This window comes from Macaca thibetana, chromosome 18 (assembly GCF_024542745.1).
Source record: "Macaca thibetana thibetana isolate TM-01 chromosome 18, ASM2454274v1, whole genome shotgun sequence".
Lineage (NCBI taxonomy): Eukaryota > Metazoa > Chordata > Mammalia > Primates > Cercopithecidae > Macaca > Macaca thibetana.
In genome coordinates this window covers 24,961,649-24,982,500 of record NC_065595.1, presented here as the reverse complement: position 1 = coordinate 24,982,500, position 20,852 = coordinate 24,961,649, and the positions used below count along the sequence as shown (strand labels likewise).

The 20,852-nt window shown below is 38.6% G+C and overlaps 1 protein-coding gene across 28 annotated transcripts in view; it reads right to left on the bottom strand.

Annotated features, from left to right (window-relative positions):
• Positions 1-20,852, bottom strand: part of TCF4 (transcription factor 4) — a 368,073-nt gene that overhangs the window by 1,505 nt on the left and 345,716 nt on the right. For 20 of the 28 annotated variants that reach the window (XM_050767839.1, XM_050767838.1, XM_050767836.1 and 17 more), the window contains 5 exons: positions 9,603-9,738; positions 7,575-7,737; positions 3,936-4,165; positions 3,308-3,448; positions 1-3,099 (listed from right to left, as the gene is read on the bottom strand). The exon at positions 1-3,099 is cut by the window's left edge and continues 1,505 nt beyond it. In XM_050767839.1, the coding sequence (XP_050623796.1) occupies positions 3,312-3,448; positions 3,936-4,165; positions 7,575-7,737; positions 9,603-9,738 (666 nt within the window). In that variant the 3' untranslated portion in view covers positions 1-3,099; positions 3,308-3,311. The remainder of the gene's footprint in view (positions 3,100-3,307; positions 3,449-3,935; positions 4,166-7,574; positions 7,738-9,602; positions 9,739-20,852) is intronic. The other 8 variants (XM_050767860.1, XM_050767832.1, XM_050767834.1 and 5 more) reach the window with 1 other exon arrangement.

The following is a 20,852-nucleotide window of genomic DNA, read 5'->3' as shown; positions in this document are numbered from 1 at the left end:
GAGTGTAGTATGGACCCTTCTGAAATGTTTGTATAGTACTTTAATCTTAACTGTCTTCCGCTGAATTTCATTTCAAAATCCAGTGCAGGATACCAATATCTTACCTGGGTTTGATAATTACAAAACAACAACAATAAAAAACACACTAAAAAGGCCACATTCCCTTTTTTCTTTTTCAATGGGGATACAACCCAATTAATATGGGTAGGTGCAGATTGTGTTTCTCCACCAAGCAAAACCTAGCGAGCAGCTTCCGGTGGCCATTAGAATTTTCACTTATTTCCAAAGGGAATTCAACAATAGAGGTATTGCATTACTGAGTAATGAATACATCAAAGCTGGTGAACAATAAATTGCAGCTTTTACTCTGAGTGAGAACAAAATATAAAGCACCAATTTAAAAAATAATCAAATGACTACAATTTACTTTTTTGCTTTGTTTACAGATTTGAAAAACTTTAATTCAGCTCTATTAAGCACCTTTATGATAACATGTATCAAAAGTGCCATTCTTAAAATGTACATCAATGCAGGGAGTGTTTCCAGTTCCCTAAAGAGTAAACACCATATTTTCTTCTGTACACGTATCCTGAATGTGATCAGAGTATACCTGCTTCCTATATAATATTGTTCCTAGGGATACCCGCCTTGGTAGACTATACAGAATGAGTGCAGAATGTACCACTAAAAGGAAATCTTTAACATACGGAGGGAACAAGTACACATGGTTTTCATTATTCAGGGAGGAGGGGAGAGTATACATTATTGTCTTCCATGCCCTTCTCTGAGCCTCTTTGTTCATACATTTCACAGGAAAGTCCCAAAATAACTTTTCATGAAGTTTGATTTCTGCTATTCTCCTAAGGTTTTAATCCACCTCCACATTTTAGGAACTTATCAACAAATCAAAGTTATTTTAGTTTTATCGCTACTGAACATATTTACAGTTTTTCAACACACACACAGCTAATCAAAATGTTTATGGGTTTGTGGTAACTATCTTATTTGTTCTTACATTTTCAGAAATGAACATAAAATTCTGATTCTTGTAGCTCACTATTTCATTTAAATGAGACTTCTTTTTAAACCACACAGTTAAAAAAAAAACAAAAACTGATACAATGTATTAAAACACATAATAACAAGAGTCTACATGTAAAAATATAACTTTTACATACACAATTTCAAAATAATGATACGTTTGCCATTTGTTGCATAAAATTTACAAATGTATTTCATTACTATATAACTGGCAAAACAGGAGAACAGATGGAACATTTAGACCATTTCAATGGATTTATGGCATTTACTCAGTGCTGATAGGTGGAAAAACTACTTGAACAGGGATTTTTTTTTCTTAATACATGCCAAGAATTGTGTGGCTGTAAAAATAGAAACGAGTTAGAGACAAAAGGATGCTGACAAATACTTAACTAGGAGCACTATTTGTTTACTGCACTATACACCAAAGTCAATCATTATAAAGATTCACGATGGAAGTTGGTTCAATTGTGCCCAGACGTCAAAGCTAGCTATCTGATGAGTCGCTGTGCCATAGCTTGATCTATGTTTCTATCAAATATGGTAAGTATAAACTTCATTCATACTGGCCAGAGAAATACTGCACTACCCCTCCTCAAAAAAGTGCAACTTAATGCTTTAGGACTTATAAGGCTTGTTATAATGCTGCATGATGATTGAATATTGGCATTTTTCAGATGAAGGAGGAGGCAGTTAAGTCATCTACATTTTAGTAAACCCATTTTGAAAAAAAAAATCAAGAAAGCAACAAAATCAATCAGCTCTGTCACACTACTTGCAATTTTCTCATTTGACGGTTTTTGAACTTTACTTGTTTTTTTTGTTTTTGTTTTTTTCCAAAAATCTGACCATGTATTCAGAAACGCCTCACTGCACACTACTTCGGCTACACAGGTAGGTAACACTTTAATCATTTTGTTAAATCACAGCCACTTTGATTATGTTATGTTTCCGATGATATAAACATTGGAAGGCACAGTGGTAACATTGTAGCATTCTAACCTTGTACCTCTGAAAATCCCAGAATAGGGTCACAAATGCAACATTACAATTCAGACAAACTCTTTTTGCCATGTCTTGGTAATGCTGCTTGTAATATCTACACATGATGTGACTTTTAAGTCCTGTGTTCCCAAAAGACTGGAGAAACAACTTTCTACTTATTTATGAATGAGAAGCAACATCAGGGTCAGCATTTCATCCTGCACTACCCCTCTGGAAGCAGAGTTGGCACTACAGGTTACGATAACAAACCAGGGAAAGGGACAGAAATAAGACAAAAAAAAATCCATATTTACAGTAAAATCTTTCTTTTAAAAAAGTTAATCAGTACTATTTTTTTACAGGAGAAAAAAGTCTGAAACAAATGAACAAAAGCTTACCATAGTCACTAAATTTTTAATATATATTTATATATATATTTATATATATATTTGTCATAGGTCTATAAGATCCATCTGTTCCTCCTACCCTAAGGAATGGCTAATGTCATCACTTCGTTGTCATCAGGACGTTTGCTGGTTTTGTTACTAGGGCAGCCAAGCTTCCCCTAATTCAATATCCAGTAATTATAAACACTAGCTGACTTGAATACCAACAAAAACGTTCATGTAGTTTTCTTCAGAAGTACACTTTTTCATTATTGCAAGTTTACAATTTTTTTTTAAATTAAATATTTTTTTTCAGACTTACAAATTAATTATATTTTTTTTTTTTCCAAAAGAAGTTTAGGCACAAATGCATTGTTCCACAGTGTGGAAAGATTGCCGTTCAGTCTCTGGGCTGTGTCTCAGCCTGTACATACTGCTTTGCACATTCTGAATGATATGTTAAAGAAAGTCGTCCCTCAAGTTGCACTTTTTTCTTTCTTTTTTTTGTTTTTCTGTTTTTTGATAATTGGGAATGCTGAAACCTCTTGCGTCTGCGATTCATAACTACTCAGACTTGTCTTATATTACAAAAAAGGGGGTTAAGGAGAAGTGTTTATGTGGGTTTAAGATAATACAGCTGTTAAGGAAGTGGTCTCTTGTTTTAATGAAGCAATGTGGCAACTTGGACCTGAGAAAGGAAAAAAGAGAAAAAAAATTCATTAATATATTTGTAACAGAGGAAGTGTGCTGCTGCTTTTTTTTTTTTTTTTTTTTTTTTTTAATTCTTTTTCCATGAAAGAAAGTATCTGTCAATTTGGGTAAAATTCACTTTTATAGCTGATACACTGGTGACAGTTACGAATGATCGGTTTCAGAAATGTTGAAAACAAACTTGCCCTTTTACATCTGTCCCATGTGATTCGATGCGTCTCCCATTCCAGGGTGTGGGCCAGCCAAGGAGAGTGGGGGAGGCTCTGAGGACACCTTCTCTTCCTCCCTTCTTTTCAGACATGCAGCTTTCGGATTCAGATTCCTTTCTGTGGAGGATTAAAGCACAGGACCTTTGTTTAATGCTGAGGCTTCTGGCAGAGGGCAGCAATGCACTCTTCTTGCGTGTCTGACCTTTTTCTCAGTGTTTATATTACAGAACAAAAGGAACAGTTACTACGTACTGTGGCGATCCATTTGGTCAGTCACTAGTAAAAGCTGAACTGCATGTGAGTGTGTACAGCCACTTTACAGCAAGCAAAGGTTGGTAAAGCAAATAAACTAAGCTCCAATTACTGAAAGGATATAGGGAAAGTTGCAATATAATCTTAGTTATAAGAATCCTACAACTTAATTACAGGAGAAAGGGATGTTGCCTTACTTAAGGATTTAGACACAGTCTGCAATGGAAACAATTCTTTGGAATGACGCTTGAAGGTCTACTGTCTGCCACTGCTCAAGGCTGGCATGCCCATCTCAGCTTGTGCCTGCCACAAGCTCCTCACGAGTTCTGCAAGGAGGCCGGCCTGCACTGACCTCGGACTTGCTGCTCCAGACTGAGGATGACCGCCACCGCCTGGTGGAGGATCAGGAGCTTGGTCTGGGGCTTGTCACTCTTGAGGTGGAGCTGCACCATGCGGCCGAGCTCTTTGAAAGCCTCGTTGATGTCACGGACCCGCAGGCGCTCTCGGGCGTTGTTGGCCATTCTCCGCTCCTTCTCACGCTCCGCCTTCTGCTCCGGTGTCAGGTCCTCATCGTCATTATTGCTGTGGAACAAAAGGGATGCAACATTTTCTAATGGTGTGGGGAAAAAGAAGGTGTCTACATTGTTTTCTTCCAGAGTTTTCAGGGAACTTTTCCATCTTATGCCATGTCTTTGGCAGAATTTTTATATCCACTGGACCTTGCAACTTGGCTGTGACAGTTCACAATACACAAGATACTTGGTTTTCTCACAGACATTAAACCCAAACCAAACAGGTGAGAGTGACGTAGATTAAAGTTAGAGTGCGGAGTGTGCCCATACTGATACAGGGGGGCAGAAAGGAGAAACAAAGCTTTTTTTATTCAATGGGGTTACACTCTGCAAAGCAGGCGTTCACCAACTTACGCTTAGCATATGCTGCATAACCATGCTTCAAAAAGACTTTATGTTTATACTTCATTTTTTTAATATAGAGAAAACCTTTCATACCGTGACATCTGAAACCTAGGGGAAACAAGTAATTGAAAAATGATTTTGATAGGTCAAAAAAATACAAGGCAGCTTAACAGGAGTAAGAAGAAAGGCCTATATGTAAGACACCAGAGCAGTGGGAGTGAAGACAGTGAGGCTTTTATCCAGGTATCCCCATTACCTTGCTTTGAAGGCCTGGTCAACCCACTATGTAATTCTCATTTTCTCTATGTATGAAATAAAAGGTTAGGAAAACATGACTTCCATGGTCTTTAATCTTATAGATGTTTATGATCCCCAGAACAAGTTTGGGAAACCTGAATTGATATCAGCCATGCAAAACGATTAAAAAAACCAAACACCTACAGCTTATGAATGATCATGACCTCATTGTGAGTCAAAAATGAAGCCAGAAAGCTGGGTGCAGTGGCTCATGCCTGTAATCCCAGCCTGGACAATATAGTGAGACCTCTTCTCTATAAAAAATAAAAAAATTAGCTGGGCACAGCGATGCACACCTGTAGTCTCAGCTACTCAGGAGGCTGAGGTGGGAGGCTCACTTGAATCTAGTAGGTGGAGGCTGTAGTGAGCTGTGATAAGGCCACTGCACTCCAGCCTGGGCAACAGAGCCAGACTCTGTCTCTTACCAAACCAAAAAAAAAAAAAAAAGACAAACACTAATTTCTGATTGTGAAAACGAAAATATTCCATGATTCATAACAAAGACATGGCTGGGCCCAGAATAGTCTGAAAAGATAAGATTGGTTCTGTCCATTTCTGGGTGTCACAGTGACAAATTAGAAACTTCTGAATGGAAGGCAAAGAGGATGATGAACCACCTGGAAAGCATATCATATGAGGAAACCTTCATGGCAGCACGGCTCAAATATTCCAAGAGCTATCATGTAAAAAAGAGAGATGTGCACAATGTCTTGTCTCAAGAAGGCAGAACGGCATGTGCTACAAAGCTCCGAATGACTATTATGAATAAACGTAAGTGAGGATTTTCGGGGGGCTTATGAGAGATACAAAAAATGAAACAAACTTCACTGAACATCAGTAGACTTCCCATCACAAGAAACTCCATGGAAGTGACTAACAACCTACGGGGTAATTTCACACATCAGAAATGTTCACAGAATAAAGATGATTAATCACAACATTTTGGAGTTGGAAGATGTGGGAAATTATCTAGTCAATTCAATGTATACTTAATGAATGCTGGTTTAAAATTTATGACTCTGGTCTTCCATTTTGGAGAATCTCTGGGTAACTTCCAAGTGGCAGTAAGGACCAATTACACTTGAGAAGCTCCAATCAATCAAAAGTGAGAGTGGTATTCCTGGGTTGCAAGTACACGTTACACATAAAGATGATGCACGAGTCAAGAACACTTGGGTGAAGGAGAAAAGTTAGGGGCAAGGAGGATGACACCACAGAAGGACGCTGTAAGACCAGGCTCCTCTCTCTCCATAGCATAAGTGCCTTTCCAGAAGGCACTGTCTGCCACGGGTGTGTATGGTAAACAGGCAACTCAACTGAATCCACTGGAAAAGGCCCTCTTTCTCTGCCTTCTACCGATCCCTTCTCTGCCCTCATCCCCGACTGCTGCCAGTGCCAAGGAAATCAAGTAACAATTAATTCACTCCTATATTCTACTATGCAAATAGGCTGTAAAAAGCAAAAGAAAACAGTCTCTGCCAGGCCTGTCCGGAAGCTAAGCATTTGGGTGATATTTTTATACATCCAACATGTGCCACACCTTACACAAAGGAGACTGGAAAATGGGAACTTTTCTTCCAAAGGTTTTCAGGCCAATAACCAATTAGAATTGGTTATTCACTTATAAACAAACTGGTTATGCAAATAAAACTGCCTAGATTTGAAAGGCACTGCCTTGTAATACAGTTTTGGAGGCATACAGAAGTAAGTGTCATAAGAGTGACCTTTTTAAATAAGAAGGTTCTCAACAGCGAGTGAAAATGTTGTTCTGAAACATCAAAGGATCCATTAACATGCATAAGTTTGGCCACAGTAAGTTAAATTACCAAGAACTGACTGGTCTAACACAGAAGTTATTAAAGGCATGAAATTCCCTCCTTGGGATTTCTTGCCAAAGTGGCCAAGAATCAGAAAACGATGAGGAAGGAAAGGGGTTATCTAGAAGCATTTGGCATTTTTAAACTTCTGGCAGAACATGGAATTCATCTAAGTAATTACGAAGGTAACGTGAAGAGGCAGCACGTTCTTAATTCACAAAAGATTCCAAATAGAACCTTGAGAACCACAGCCTTTAGATGGAAAGTTGTAGTCTTAGGACACTTGGTTGAATTTGTGAATAAAAACAACCCAAGGGAATTGAGGTAAACTACATGGGTGCTAGTATTCAAACACCATCTGATTACCAGATTCAAGTTCAAGGAGATATAGATTCGAATTTAAAGATAGCAGATATTTAAGAAAACCAGACAGAAGCTATTTTCCTGCAGTTGTGTTTTCTGCAGAAAAGAGTGTCCAGGAGGAAAAATCATTAGCAATTTAGGTATTACTCATACACATCTGCATGTTTAGGATAAATCTAGGAAATCAGTATTTTCTCACTTTAGAGGTAAGAAAAGAGTTATAGTTGGCACATACATCAATTGAGTTTTTAACACGGCTACAATCTCTTTTTAGAAATATTATAGACACAACATTTCTGACCAAATTTGTAGAATAAGTATAGTTTTAAAAATAAACTGTACTTGAATCAGATACAAATTGTTTTCACTGTGTGCCATTAGCATTGGGTCCAGATTCATAAATGCCAAAACATTTTAGGCTCCACTAGAGTACAGGTATCTTAAACGATACTTTTAGTACTTCTGTAGGCCTTTAATTTTCTTTTCAGCTGTAAATCTACCTGCCAGGAAAAAACTGAATAGTTTCTTCCCGTTCTGTTCACTTCATCAAAGTCCAATAAAGGAATTAAATGAAGCGACAGTATTATATACTGTTACCTAGATCTTGACCTAGTAATTGATTTGATATCCTTCTTGTCGTCATCTAATTTCTTGTCCTCCGAAGATTTCGTGTCTTGCAGGTTCTCATCGCCCTCGTCGTCGGATTTGATCTCAGAGCTGCCAGAGGAGACACTCTGCCCCTGTAGTCCTGGTGGCATGCCTACAGAAAAAGAGGAATCAGGTGATATGTACACCAACATCTCACCGCCTGCCCACCAGATTGCAAGGCTGCCAGCAGACAATTCATACTGCTGAACTGTGATCCTTCTGTCACTTTTTTTTTTTCCTGCTATCTGTTGAAGTTTCAAAAAATGCACCTGCAGAAACAAGTTTTCCCTGCATTGGCTCTAAGGTTAAATTCTATTTTGCAATCTTTTGGAGTAGATGGTAATTTCACTGTCTACAAAACATCAACTTAATTGCAATGAAAATCATAATCATGAAAATCACACAGCCAATGTTCTGATTAAGAACCCAAGTAAATATCAGCTATTATATTGAGTTTCTTCCATATGCAATGATTTAATAGGAAAATGTCCTTAAAATATAATTCCCAGGGAGTATGCTAAATATGTGCAGTCAAGACTTCAATAGGTACCCTAATGATATTCTGAAATTAGGCTTCTCTTATTCTCAAGGAGTAATCAGCATTTTAAAATGGTACATATGGAAGGCAGTTTGCTACTCATTTTAGAAATTTCTAGCTTTATCATTGCTCAACTTTCCAAGTCACACTGCATTTTAAAACACGATCCTAATGTAATAAATTTTTTAAAGGTAGAACTGTATCTGTCAAGTATTCCCCCTTATTTGTAATCTGTGTATTCTAGAATCTTGCCACTCAACAACTTTGGTCCATGTGGCCTCATCACCTGTGAGCCCATTAGAAATGGACAATCCCAGACCTACTGAAGCAGAATCTGCATTTTAACAAGATCCTCAGGTCGTGCTTATGTGCAGTCTGAGAAGTACAGATTTCGGACAAAGAGGACAAAACCCAAAGGCTCTTGATAAGAAAGGTCCTGGCCAGGTGCAGTGGCTCACGCCTGTAATCCCAGCACTTCGGGAGGCTGAGGCACATATATCACTTGAGGTCAGGAGTTCAAGACCAGCCTGGCCAACATGGTGAAACACTGTCTCTACTAAAAATATGAAAAATAGCCGGGCATGGTGATGCATGTCTGTAATCCAAGCTACCTGGGAGGCTGAGGCAGAACTGCTTGAACCTGGGAGGTGGAGGTTGCAGTGAGCTGAGATCGCACCACTGCACTCCAGCCTGGGCAACAGAGTGAAGCTCTGTCTCAAAAAAGTCCATAAAATCATACTATTCATATAAAATGGGCAGACATACCCATACATAAAATTGACACTCAGATCTGTACAATGTTGAACAGTTGAAAAAATGCCCACATGTATTCCTGTGGCAATGTTATCATTTTTGTATTAAACGTGAAGGGACTAGAAGATGTTATCTAAGTGACTCCTAGTCAGCTGGCCAATAGCAGCCCAACTTCCTGGGGTCATGAAAAGCTGCTCACAGTCACTGCTATGAGGCAATCATTAGAGGGCTAGATGACTCAAGAACGAAAATCATGCAACTGCAACCAAGCTCCATTTGTAAAATGCACCTATATTTCCTTCCATCTGAAACAACAACAACAATTTCCTTCCTTCCTATTCATTTGGAAATATCATTTTCAGGCCACAACTAACCACATTAGAGGACCTGAATGAGAAAAATGTGGAAATAGCTAAAATAAAATTTCCTCTCATCAGTCTGTGGCCTCATTCCTGGCTGATAGAGGACCAGGATTTCAGAGGATGTTTGAGGAAAACAGTCCCTGGAGAAACATGATTAGCGGGCGAAGTTCTAAATACTTTCCCATTTCCTTACCATTTTTGTGCCCAATTTGATTCTTGGGTTTCTGCCAGTGCTTCTTGAGGGATGAACACCAAGAGGCTGGGTATCAATACAGGGCCTATTGTGAAAGTGAGGTCAGAAGTGCCCTGGTGAGGCCAACCTACCTCTGTAAGGGTCCTGGGGTGGGTTCAGGTCAGGGGAAGTCGCAGACTGGACAGGAAGCTGTGGGACTGGAACCTGGTTTGGCAGAAGAGAATGGCTGCCTCTCAGGGCCACACCATCTTCACGATGGGTCCCCACCTGAAAGGGGCGAGAGGAACCAGAGAGGTGAGCAGGAGCCAGAGGTGTGACTGCTATTTCCAGAGGCCACGAGGACCTGATGAAAGCAGGCTGGCTTTTCAAAAACCATACTCCCAAACGCATTTCACTAGAGGGCGCTGAAGGACCGCACATGCACCTATAGTTCCCGGCGAAAACACTTAACACTCAGTAAGACGCCGTGCTGTACATTCAGTGACAAATATGGCAGAGTAGCTCAGGCAGGTAAAACGTCAAATTGTCTCCCAGGGTGCTGCAGTGGAGCGCACTGATTCGTACCCATCTGTCTTCTATCATGTCCGCCAACAGATCTGACAATTATCTTAATGCCCATATGCTTAATTGTGGGCTTCTCAATTCCCCCATTGCTATCGGAAATCCTACAGGAATTTCAATTTGGCATTCGACTTTCATTTCAGGGGATAAGATTCTCAGGCCTGCCATTTTTTTTTTTCCATAATGCCAGCTAAGCCTCTGACAGCGGAAGCTACAGCAGTATGGGACACAGCCTCTGCTTGGTACAAATATAATAAAATGTCACCTGGCTTTCCAAAACTGGCAGCCCATTCCAAATTAATGTTTACTGTATTTCATCAGCTGCTGAGTTTCAAATCCAAAGGGGGATGGTTTCTGCCAATGCCACCACACCGGAAAATGTACCAATAAAGGTTTTATTAAACACACCAGTAATGCCATCATTGCCATGCAAGGATGTTTGGACATTTTTCCATTTTCCCCCTCACTATTCTGATCCTAGAAAGACACCATATTGTAAATACTCTCGATGCTTCCAAAAATAAAATTATAGAGTACAGCATGATTACTTGATTAAAAAAATACTGCTGAGCTTTTTATTAACTACTGCTATCTACTCTAGGGTCCAGAGACACTGAACTTGCGGCACTGAGACAGCAACTGCCTACTTTATAGCATATGTCTTCAAGCAAAAACATTAAGCATTTATAAACTAAGAGGACAATGAGTAGTTCACATTTTCTTTTCTATTTCCAAGTATTTTCTTAGCCTATGGTTAAGTAAGCATTTACACAGGACGGTGAGTCTAAAACACAAAAAATTAACCATACATTTATACTGCTATGAATCAGGTTTATTTTTTTCCAGTCAAAAATATGAAACCAGAAAGGAGAATCTTCACTCTTTTGTTACCAAAATATTTTAAAAGGGTATTTCCAAAGAATGCATCAATAATAAGAATCTGAACCAACAACAATCAAATTCACAGGACCTAATAAACACATGCTATTTAAAGGCAGGTATGTATTGTAAGTATCGCCTACAATATTTTGCTTTTTACTGAAAATATATTTAAGTAAGTGATCCTGAAATATGCCATTTTTATATTCATGTGTATGTGCGTGTGTGGTGTGTGTGTGTGTGTGTGTGTGTGTGTGTGTGTGTATGCACTCCAAAATATTTTTTTTAATTTTGGGTGGAAAGGATCACATAAATCATAAATCATATTGTTTGGATTCAAAATACAGCAAGAATAGGAAAAGACTTGAGGCTTATGAGCATCAGGAAGTATCAATAAGTGTTTCAGCAGAGAGAGGTGGGAAGTCCAGCACTGCTGCCCGGTGCCTGTGTCGCAATACAGAACTTTCTGAATGGTGGTTATGTGGCCTCTATGGGGTGCTTCAAATGTACTGAGACTGGTATCTCCCAAAGCAGCCCATTCCATTTTTACCACAAATTGGCCTCTTTGTAGATTTCACTCACTGATCCTAGAGCTCTATGGCATTAAGTACAGACCTTTCTTCAAAAAAAACATATTCAACCCTGTTGCCTGCCACACCACTCCTTTTCTCTGTGACTGAAGTCTGCTTCAGTCTACAGGCAGACCACGCCCACCTGCTCCTGCAACCATTTGTAACTGACTCTCCTATATATTTTAATTTTTATTCAGAAGAGTGATAGCTATTTTCCATTGAGGTTTTGATTTGCTGTTTTTATATTCATGCATTAGAAAATGGATTCAATCAATGATTATCCTTTCAATCTAAGATGTCAACTTGTAAGCATGAATTTTTACAGGCCTTGATAAAATGGTGGCTCTTTATGTCTGTCAATCAATATCTAAATAATTCTTTGTGCTGATTCATATTTATTTATGTTCCCAATGGATGTAATTTCTTGAATTTCCACAAAGGATGACTCTAAGTCAAAATCACTGAAAGTAACCACAGATTTGAGCATAGAGGAGAAGTATACTCCTATTTCAGAATCATTAACACTCTCAAGACTTATTTGCAAGCATCTGTGACATATCTTAAGGTTAATGTTTTGCTTTTTACTTAAAATATATTCAGTTATCGATCTTGAAATGTTTTTCCTCTAGATCACATTGAGGTAAGTTCTTAAAAGAGGAAAAGAGAACCCACGGAATCATACATGACAACTGGTATATAACAGGTACATAATAACTGCAGACAGAATCGTGTGTTTTGACCGAAAATACTTGCATGTTATATAGAAAGAATAGCCTGTGTAGTTCAAGAACACTCAAAACTCAGGCTATCTTCACTTACGGTGATCTTTGTCTCTGTTTTGTTAAAATCTATTTAATTTTAAATCTTTCTTCTATACTAAACTCTTAAATATTATAAATATATTTGAGGATATAGTTGTTCCAACTACATTTTTGTTTGGATTTTAGGCCCATATGTTACCTAACTCCATCTATTTTCTATAGATCATGTTAGATCATCTCAATATCAATCATTTTCCATAAAGAATGATAGAGACAAAGTTGTTCTGATGCTTTTGTTTCTTAAAATTTTTTTTTTTTTTTTTTTTTTTTTGGAGACAGTCTTGCGCTCTGTCGTCCAGGCTGGAGCCTCTGCCTCCCAGGTTCAAGCGATTCTCCTGCCTTAGCCTCCCAAATAACTGGAATTACAGGTGCCCACCACCACACCCGGCTAATTTGTCGTGATGTTTTAAGACTTCCCTTGTAACTGTGTCTATTCCAGGTCATGTGAATGACCTCGGATAGGTCCAGAGCCATGTAATAATGAGCTTGATCTCCAGGATAGGATCAATTCCATTGCCCGTGGCTGTGGAATGGTATTCCAATTTGAAGAATTGGCTTGGCTTTGCTTGTTTCCTTGGCCACAGATGCCATGTTCTAACCCTGTTTACTTCTCTTTCAGAAACATTATTTCTGGTCACATGAGAGACCAGGGAAGAAACACGGTGGATGGTCAGCACAAATCCATCACTAGAATAACACAGAAATAGATGGAGAAACCCACACTGTTCTCTGTATATACAAGGGTCAGGGATTGTCCACTGGCATTAAGGTGGCCCATTCATAGGATGACCCATGTCTGCTTCAAATTGAGCTGGGCCATCCAATGATCTTGGAATTCTGAACTTCAATACGTCACAATGTGACTAGGAAAAAGGAGATTCCTGCAAATCAATTCTAAGAATGACATTTGGTCCCTATTTTTAGAAAATCTGTACTTCGTTAAAGCCCTATTTTGATAACCTTTTCATAGAGATAACAGTAGTCTAAAGTTAAAAGCCAGCTTATGAAAAGTTAATTAATACTCATTGTAAATGTGAATCTTTCCATAGTCATGTATAATGCAGTTTTAGTGACAGCTATGCTAAAAGAAGTGAAATTTTAAAATTATTCAATGATTATTCATTGATTGATCAGAGCATGCATTCAACAAACATTTTCTAATCTAGCCCATGCCTGTCACTTTGTGAGACACTGGGGACAGAATGAGAAATAACTCAGATGTGGTCCTGGTTTTTGTGGAACTCATAATGATTCTTGGGCGGATTTTTGTACACTGATCAATTTAGTGGGGGCAGTTTTAATAGTAAGGAAGAGAAACCTATTTGAGATTGTTCAAATAAAAGGAGATTTATCATAAAGAGTTTTCTGTAGCTTAGGTTTTAGACTCAGAGAGCTCTTGGGAACCGAATGACACTCCTTGCCTCTGCTGGGCTATTCAGCCTCTCTCCTCTCTCTGGGGGCACCACTGCTTCTCTTCGGCTTCTGCTCTCTCATGAGGACATATTGGACTCATTCTTCATGATACCTCGTGGTGCATTCCTTCTGGTTCTGTACCTGCTGCTGATTTCCTCTTTGTCTTCGTATTTCTAAGCTTAGAATGCCAAGATCATTGGATGGCCCAGCTCACTTTGAAGCAGACATAGGTCATCCTATGAATGGGCCACCTTAATGCCAGACATTTTCCTGGTCCAGAGAGCCACAAAGGAGGAAGGGGAGACAAGATCACGTAGTCCAAACACAGCCAGCTTGGCCTGTCCCGTCCACATTTTGGCTGGTACGTGTAGGTGTAAATATCTGAGTTACACTGTATATTAGGTCAAATTATACTCAAATTCCAACACATCTATTTAAATTCTCCTGTGTGAATTTGTCATTGGATATAATTAAATGTCATTAGATATGCAATAATTATTTTGAATCATGTAAGCACCATATAATTTTAAATAACCTTAGTTTCCAAGAAAGGGCTTGATAAACTGATAGAAGCACTTTTAAGTCACAGAACTTAGACATCAAGGGCTTATGTTATATGTCAGCTATATGTCAGTTAGGTCAGACTCTTCATTTTACAAAGAAAGCTAAGGTCAAGAATGGTGAAGTGACTTAAGATCTAACTTTAGATGTTTAGTTAGAGATCTAAAACAGATTTTGAACTCAGAAAACTTACAACACTGAACAATTATATAGGAGAGGGGAGCAGAGTTAGGGGGCAAGAGGGGTTTATTTCCCAGAGCTTTTGTTTTAAAACAGCGCACGTGTGTGTGTGTGTGTGTATGTCCATACATGCACATACACACCTAGGTACAAGCATATGACATACATATATATACATACATATACAGATATAGGAAAATCATTTCCATTTTCTTTATTGTAGGGGGGAAATCATAGCTCATTAACTCAGGCCAAGGCCAAGATGTCTAACTAAATTATAAAATTTAATATTTGCCACGATCCCTCCAACATAAACAGATTTAAAAGACATGCAGATTCAAATTAGGTGGTTGTTGGCAAGGCTGTTTTTATATGGAGATGCATTCAGCATTGTGGTAAATATCCTTGTCCTTATCCTCTAGCTAACAACAAACACCACAAACAAAAAAGACATTCAATATTTTTGCTCTCTTTGTTTCCAGGGAGTATTGTGAAAGTAATTATTCTGTTGTATTTAAGAGGCCTATTTCATGGATGGGAAAATGTATTAAATTTCATTTGGCAGTTATTCAATCCTAGTTAATGTTATCTCCAGAGATAACTGCTTCAAAACAGGCTTTCAGACCCCAGTCACTTCTGTTCTACCATAATCCTTCTAAAAGAGCATAGAATGGGAACTTTAGGAAACTTGTCACAGTTTCTAGACCAAGTGATAACGACACAAAACTGGATATACTATTATAAACATTTTGGTACATCAAAATTAAAGTTTGCTGTTAATGACATCTGGTTTCCAATTTTGGACATAGGTTTTTTTGTTTGTTTGTTTTTAGAAAGAAGAACAACAAAATGGGACAAAGACAGAAGTCCTGGTAACTGTGACTTACTGTTACTTTTCGCTCTTGTTTTTCCATTAACACAAAAGAAAAGCTGATGTGTTTTCACTGTAATTAGAAACCCATTGATACAGAAAACAGTTTTGGTGTCTGAACTGTAATCTCCCCATGAAATATCAATTATACATGACAGTTGTAGAGTACTAGATTTCAGTTACAATTATCTTGCCAGACCTCTGTCATATTAGAGGAAAGCAAACTTATTTTCTCAAAAGTGCAAAACACCATTTAGTACAAAAGTGCATCTTTTAAAGAGGTGGGAGGCAGCCATGCAAACTTCTTTAATGGCTCACAGATGGGAACTTGGGAGTTCATGGAATGGCGGCAGTAGACAGATACTGTGAGGAACAACACTAGAGGCACAGAGGCTCTGCAGGAAACAAGACCTACCTCTAATAACCACCTGTTGTGGGAGAAAGAGCTCACATCTGGGACACTCCAACCACAAACATAATTTCCATATTTCTCAGTTTAAAAAATTATCAGATTGTTTTTCTTTAGTACACGTGATTAAACCTTTAAGAGACTTTTCATTTACAGCAGATCTGGATTCAATTCTTTTGTTTGGATTTTTATTTGATTCTTAACATGTTTGTTGGGAGAAGATTTCATAACTGTCTTGAGAACACCTACATTGTTTTCCAGAAACATCATAGCTTCATTTATGTTCTGTATGAAATGTAAGGTAATTCCTTATTGTGTAATTCTTGGAGATTTATTTAGTATTTATTCTCCAGATAATAAAATAATTTTCAAGAGGATTTAAACATGAGCTAAATGATCCTGACCTTGGCAGTTCTTGCCTATCATGCGATCAGCTGGGCTGAAACTCCCCTGGATGTTCACCAAAATGGTTAAATGAATGATTCTGTGATATAGTTCAAGAAATGCAAATGGATGTGAGCCGACCTCAGTTCATCTTTCTTGTAGTAACTCACACGTTCCATCTATTAAAACTGTTTCATTTATCTTTTCTGTATCTCCACCCCACACCCTCAATTCTCAACATCATTTTCCTATAGTGGAAACCATAACTGGATGGAGCTCACCTAGGGGGACAGTGGCAGGAGATTAACAGAGCCCATTCCTCTATGTCTTCCTTGCTCCACGTAGCAGGCTAGTAAGTAGGTGGTATGGAACTAAAGTTAATCCATCCTAGTGAACCAAACATATCTAGCACAGAGAGTATGGGGAAGTCTAGCAATTATGTGTAAACAGCTTCTGTTTAAAGGAAAAGACAACTGGACACTTGATTTACACTTGGAATTCTGAATGCCTGAAGTGCAAGCATACCTGTGAGAGTGCACAGTCATGCTGCTCACCTCCACACACTTTTTAGCCAGTCCAGGTGACCCATACCTAAGGATCCCTAGGGATTTACCATTACCAACTGACCTTTATTTTTTAAATGCTTTTCTTGTTATTTAAGTAACACATGCTTATTGTAATATATTTGGAAAGAGAGCAGAAGTGTAAAGAAGTTCACCTAAACTAATGAATCATTTCTTCCCCATCACTTTCTAAATACTCATCTTTTAAATGCAATATTCTCTCTCCATCAGTTGATCCCTTGCAATATTAAGGCTTCAGCCTGGCTCTTGCCTGCTGCATGGATTCAGTCTAAGAGGTCCACCTTGTGCCAATGCATCCTTCACCTAGACTCCTAGGACCAATGCAGTTCCCTCCTATTTTTATATTCCTCACTATCAATGTTCAATTACCTACGCATGGCCTCTCATCTGCTGGGCTGATGCCCACATCACTAAGGCTTGAGCAAAGCCCTCCCTGCTCTGTCTGCTGGGCTGTTTTTTTTCCCAACTCACCAACTGCTTCTTTTTTATTAAAGCTCCACAGATCCCCTTACTCTCTGACCCTTCTGGGCTGAGTGGTTCTCCAGAAATCTCTACTTTCTTGTCACCTCACTAAGCTCACTATGCATTACAGACACCACCCTTAAAACACATTCAAGGTCATTGTTGAATGGTGCAGGGCATAAACTTCAATAAGTTTGTTTTGCTGCCATTCGTGAAGCCTATACTTGTCTCCATTTGTGAGCATCCCATCTCAAGGACAGGAACTGCACAGGTCACTGCACAGGAGTGCAATAGTACAATGTGCAATTAGATGCTTAGTAAATTATGACACACATTTTATGGATCTGTGAGACTATGTCTGAAATCTAAGGCCTTTGATATTGTCAAATATACATTTAGCATGTTTCTATCAAATAATAAACGTTTCACTTAATTTGACAAGCACCTTATGAAAGTGTACTATATGCAAGACACTACATGGGCATTTGCAGGGAAAAATAATAAAAGACAGACACGTCTATGACTTTGCAGGCACTGATTTTTTTTTTTTTTCTTTTTTAAGATGGAGTCTTGCTTTGTCACCCAGAAAGGAGTGCAGTGGCATGATCTTGGCTCACTGCAACCTCGGCCTCCTGGGTTCAAGAGATTCTCCTGCCTCAGCCTCCCCAGTAGCTGGGATTACAGGCATCTATCATCACACCCAGCTAATTTTTGTATTTTTAGTAGAGGCGGGGTTTCACCATGTTGGCCAGGTTGGTCTCGAACTCCTGAACTTGTGATCCTCCCACCTCGGCCTCCCAAAGTGCTGGGATTATAGGCGTGAACCACTGCGCCTGGCCCAGACACTGAAATTTTAATGGTGGGATAATATAATTACTATACAAGGCAAAATACGATGAATGTCATAAAAGAGTACAAGGTCATGTAGGGTTTTAAAAAATGATGAAGTCATACCCATTTGGGAAACCAGGGACTACCTGAAGAAGAACATGGTATTTTAGGCAGGTTTTGAGTAGATGGGTAGAGTTTTGATACAGCTTATCCAAATATATTTTTTAAGAGCTGATGCTTAACACAATTAAATAACATCCCAACCTTAAGTGAAAATTTCATTTTACATCAATAAGTGGCATGATTTAGATACTGGGTATGTGTGAAGAAGCAAGCAGCAAAGGACTGTGTGTTAACATGTGTTTTCATATTGTCAGACTACATATTTCTGACAAAAAGCAGATTTTTGTAAAGCCCTTTGTGAAGCTCAATGGCTTTGCTACAAAGTGAACAACACAGGGCATTTTGGACACAAATGATACCTCACTGTATGTGTGTATTATTGGCCCAAATGATTCACTCTTATTTAATTGCCATGAAGTCTTTCATCTCCCAGCTATACAATAATAGTTTCCATATGACTAGTGGCTCTGCTATAAATAAGATCAAAAGCAGAAGAAAGGATTTAATAAAAGAAAATGACATTAAGAGTAGCATTAAATCAGGGGGAAAATACCAATATCCAACTCTTTTTTTTTTTTTTTTTTTTTTTTTTTTGAGAATAAAGCACCCAGAGTACTAAGTAGCTTCCTCAATATCTCATGAAAGGTCTTTTTACAAGCAGTAGGTATATGCAGAACCCATCGTGTGCACATTAGAGTGGCAATGATTAAGTTGTGAGGGTGTGTGAGAGGTAGAAGGCAGAGTGTCCCATTTAGAGTCAGGTAGGAGAACAGGTAATAGACCAAACGGCTAATTTCACATGGTAAAGAATACAACTGCAATGTGTCAATGGCAAACGTCCACCCATTTCTCTGCCCTTTTCTGTTCTATTTGATGGAGAAAGACTTTTTGGTAATCCAGAGTTTTTCAGAGAATCATAACATTGCTCAATGCCTGTACATGAGTTCTGAGAAAGGAAGTTTTTTTTGGCAAGGCACGGTGACTTGATATGAAAAGCCAACTTCCCAAACAAATTTTCTTCTAGTTCTTAAAAAAAAAATACAATGTTAATCTCTATTCCTGACTGGATAAACAGCTGCTAATAACCTCCAGCTCCCAGGGGAGGAGGCTTATTTCCTTTCATCTTCAGACTGGTGGATACCTGACGTGCACTGGCCTTTAGTGGTTCCACATGCTTTTTGCTTTGCTTTTTTTCCAAACTGCTTCAATATGGGTCTTGCCAAGTTGGGTCTCTTTTCCCCCTTTCCCTTCAATTGCATCCAAAACCTTGGAAGATATAGTCAGTTATGGTACTGCTTATTTGAAATAGTAGTTCTTTCACTGTTGGTGTGTTTAAAGAGAAAATTCAAACACTTATAATCTCCCAAGGAGACTAGAGCCTTGGGCTCTTGTATCTTGAAGCCCTGTGAGAAAAATGACCATTTTAGTTCCTTTCATACTGAGCTAATTATTCATTTGAGGGCTGGCTATGTTCAAAACTACTCAATTTCTAGTAGTATTGCTTGTGCACTTACTTATAATACTTATAGCTGTGTCCTAAATAAAGGAGCAAACTTCAACACTTTTTCTTCTAATAGGAAGTGCCCTGCAGAAGATTCCAGAGCCAGCCGGCCCCTGGAGTCTTTCTCACTTGCTCTTAAGCACCTGCTTTAATGGTGACCTCAGTTCTATATCTCAAGATTTAGACATTTTGCAAAACAGCTTTTTAAACAAAAACCAGCTGTTTCCCATCTAGACTACAGGGGGAAAATTTTGGGCAGCTTACAGAAACATTACCCAGAGACTACCATTCTCCAATAACTTTCACACACTTCCAGCTCCAAAAGAGACCCGTCCGTGTGCAGAAGCCACAGAGAAGGCAAATGTGAAATTAAAATGTGGAAACTCAATACCGTGGTTTTTGACAATGTGTCCAATTAACTGCTTTAAAATGAATGTGGCTATTGTATCAGGACAATGTTCCCCCAAAGATGTCATTTAACTAATATTGGACAGATCTTTTGGTTAAACTCAACTTTATAGTTCTAAGATGATTTATGGATATAGAGGAAGCTATAATTATGCATAACTGTGAATGTCAACCAATTAGGTAGAACCCTCACATTACAGAACATGTAATGCTACAGCTTTTTTTCAGTTCTCCCTCCTAAAGCTGCTTTGCCTAAACCCTCTTCTTACTATGAACCCATTTTCAACTTCTGTTTTCTAAGCAATTAAGATACTTTTGATTTGAAAAATTTACAGCCACAATAAAAGTTAAAATAACACAACGGCCATGGAATGTGAAAAAATATAAAATGGCCAAGGCCTAATCTTGGCTTTTAAACGGTGCCAAGTTGCTCCAGTATTTTCTGTTTTGGTATGAATGACATAACTGAATTACTTCATGAGTTGCTACTTTAATTCCTAAGGGTGGAAAATTCCATGAGTTAACTTAATTTGGATGTAAAAAATATACATGAAAGCTCACTCTTCCTGTGGACTCTCATGTGAAATATTCGAGCCAATTGCTGGAGCTGCTGTGCTGTGGAGGGGCTTTTCCCCCAGGGCAGCCCTGGCTGGCAAGCTGCAAGGGCTGGTATCATCAGGCAATTTTCTTATTTCCATTTGGATGCATGAGCCTTTATTTTCTGTTTTTGTTTTTAAATCATGTTTATTATATGGCTCTGCAACGCCTTTTCTATCCTGTCTCTAAGTGTTGAAATTCTATGTGGACTTGAATATGAGCTC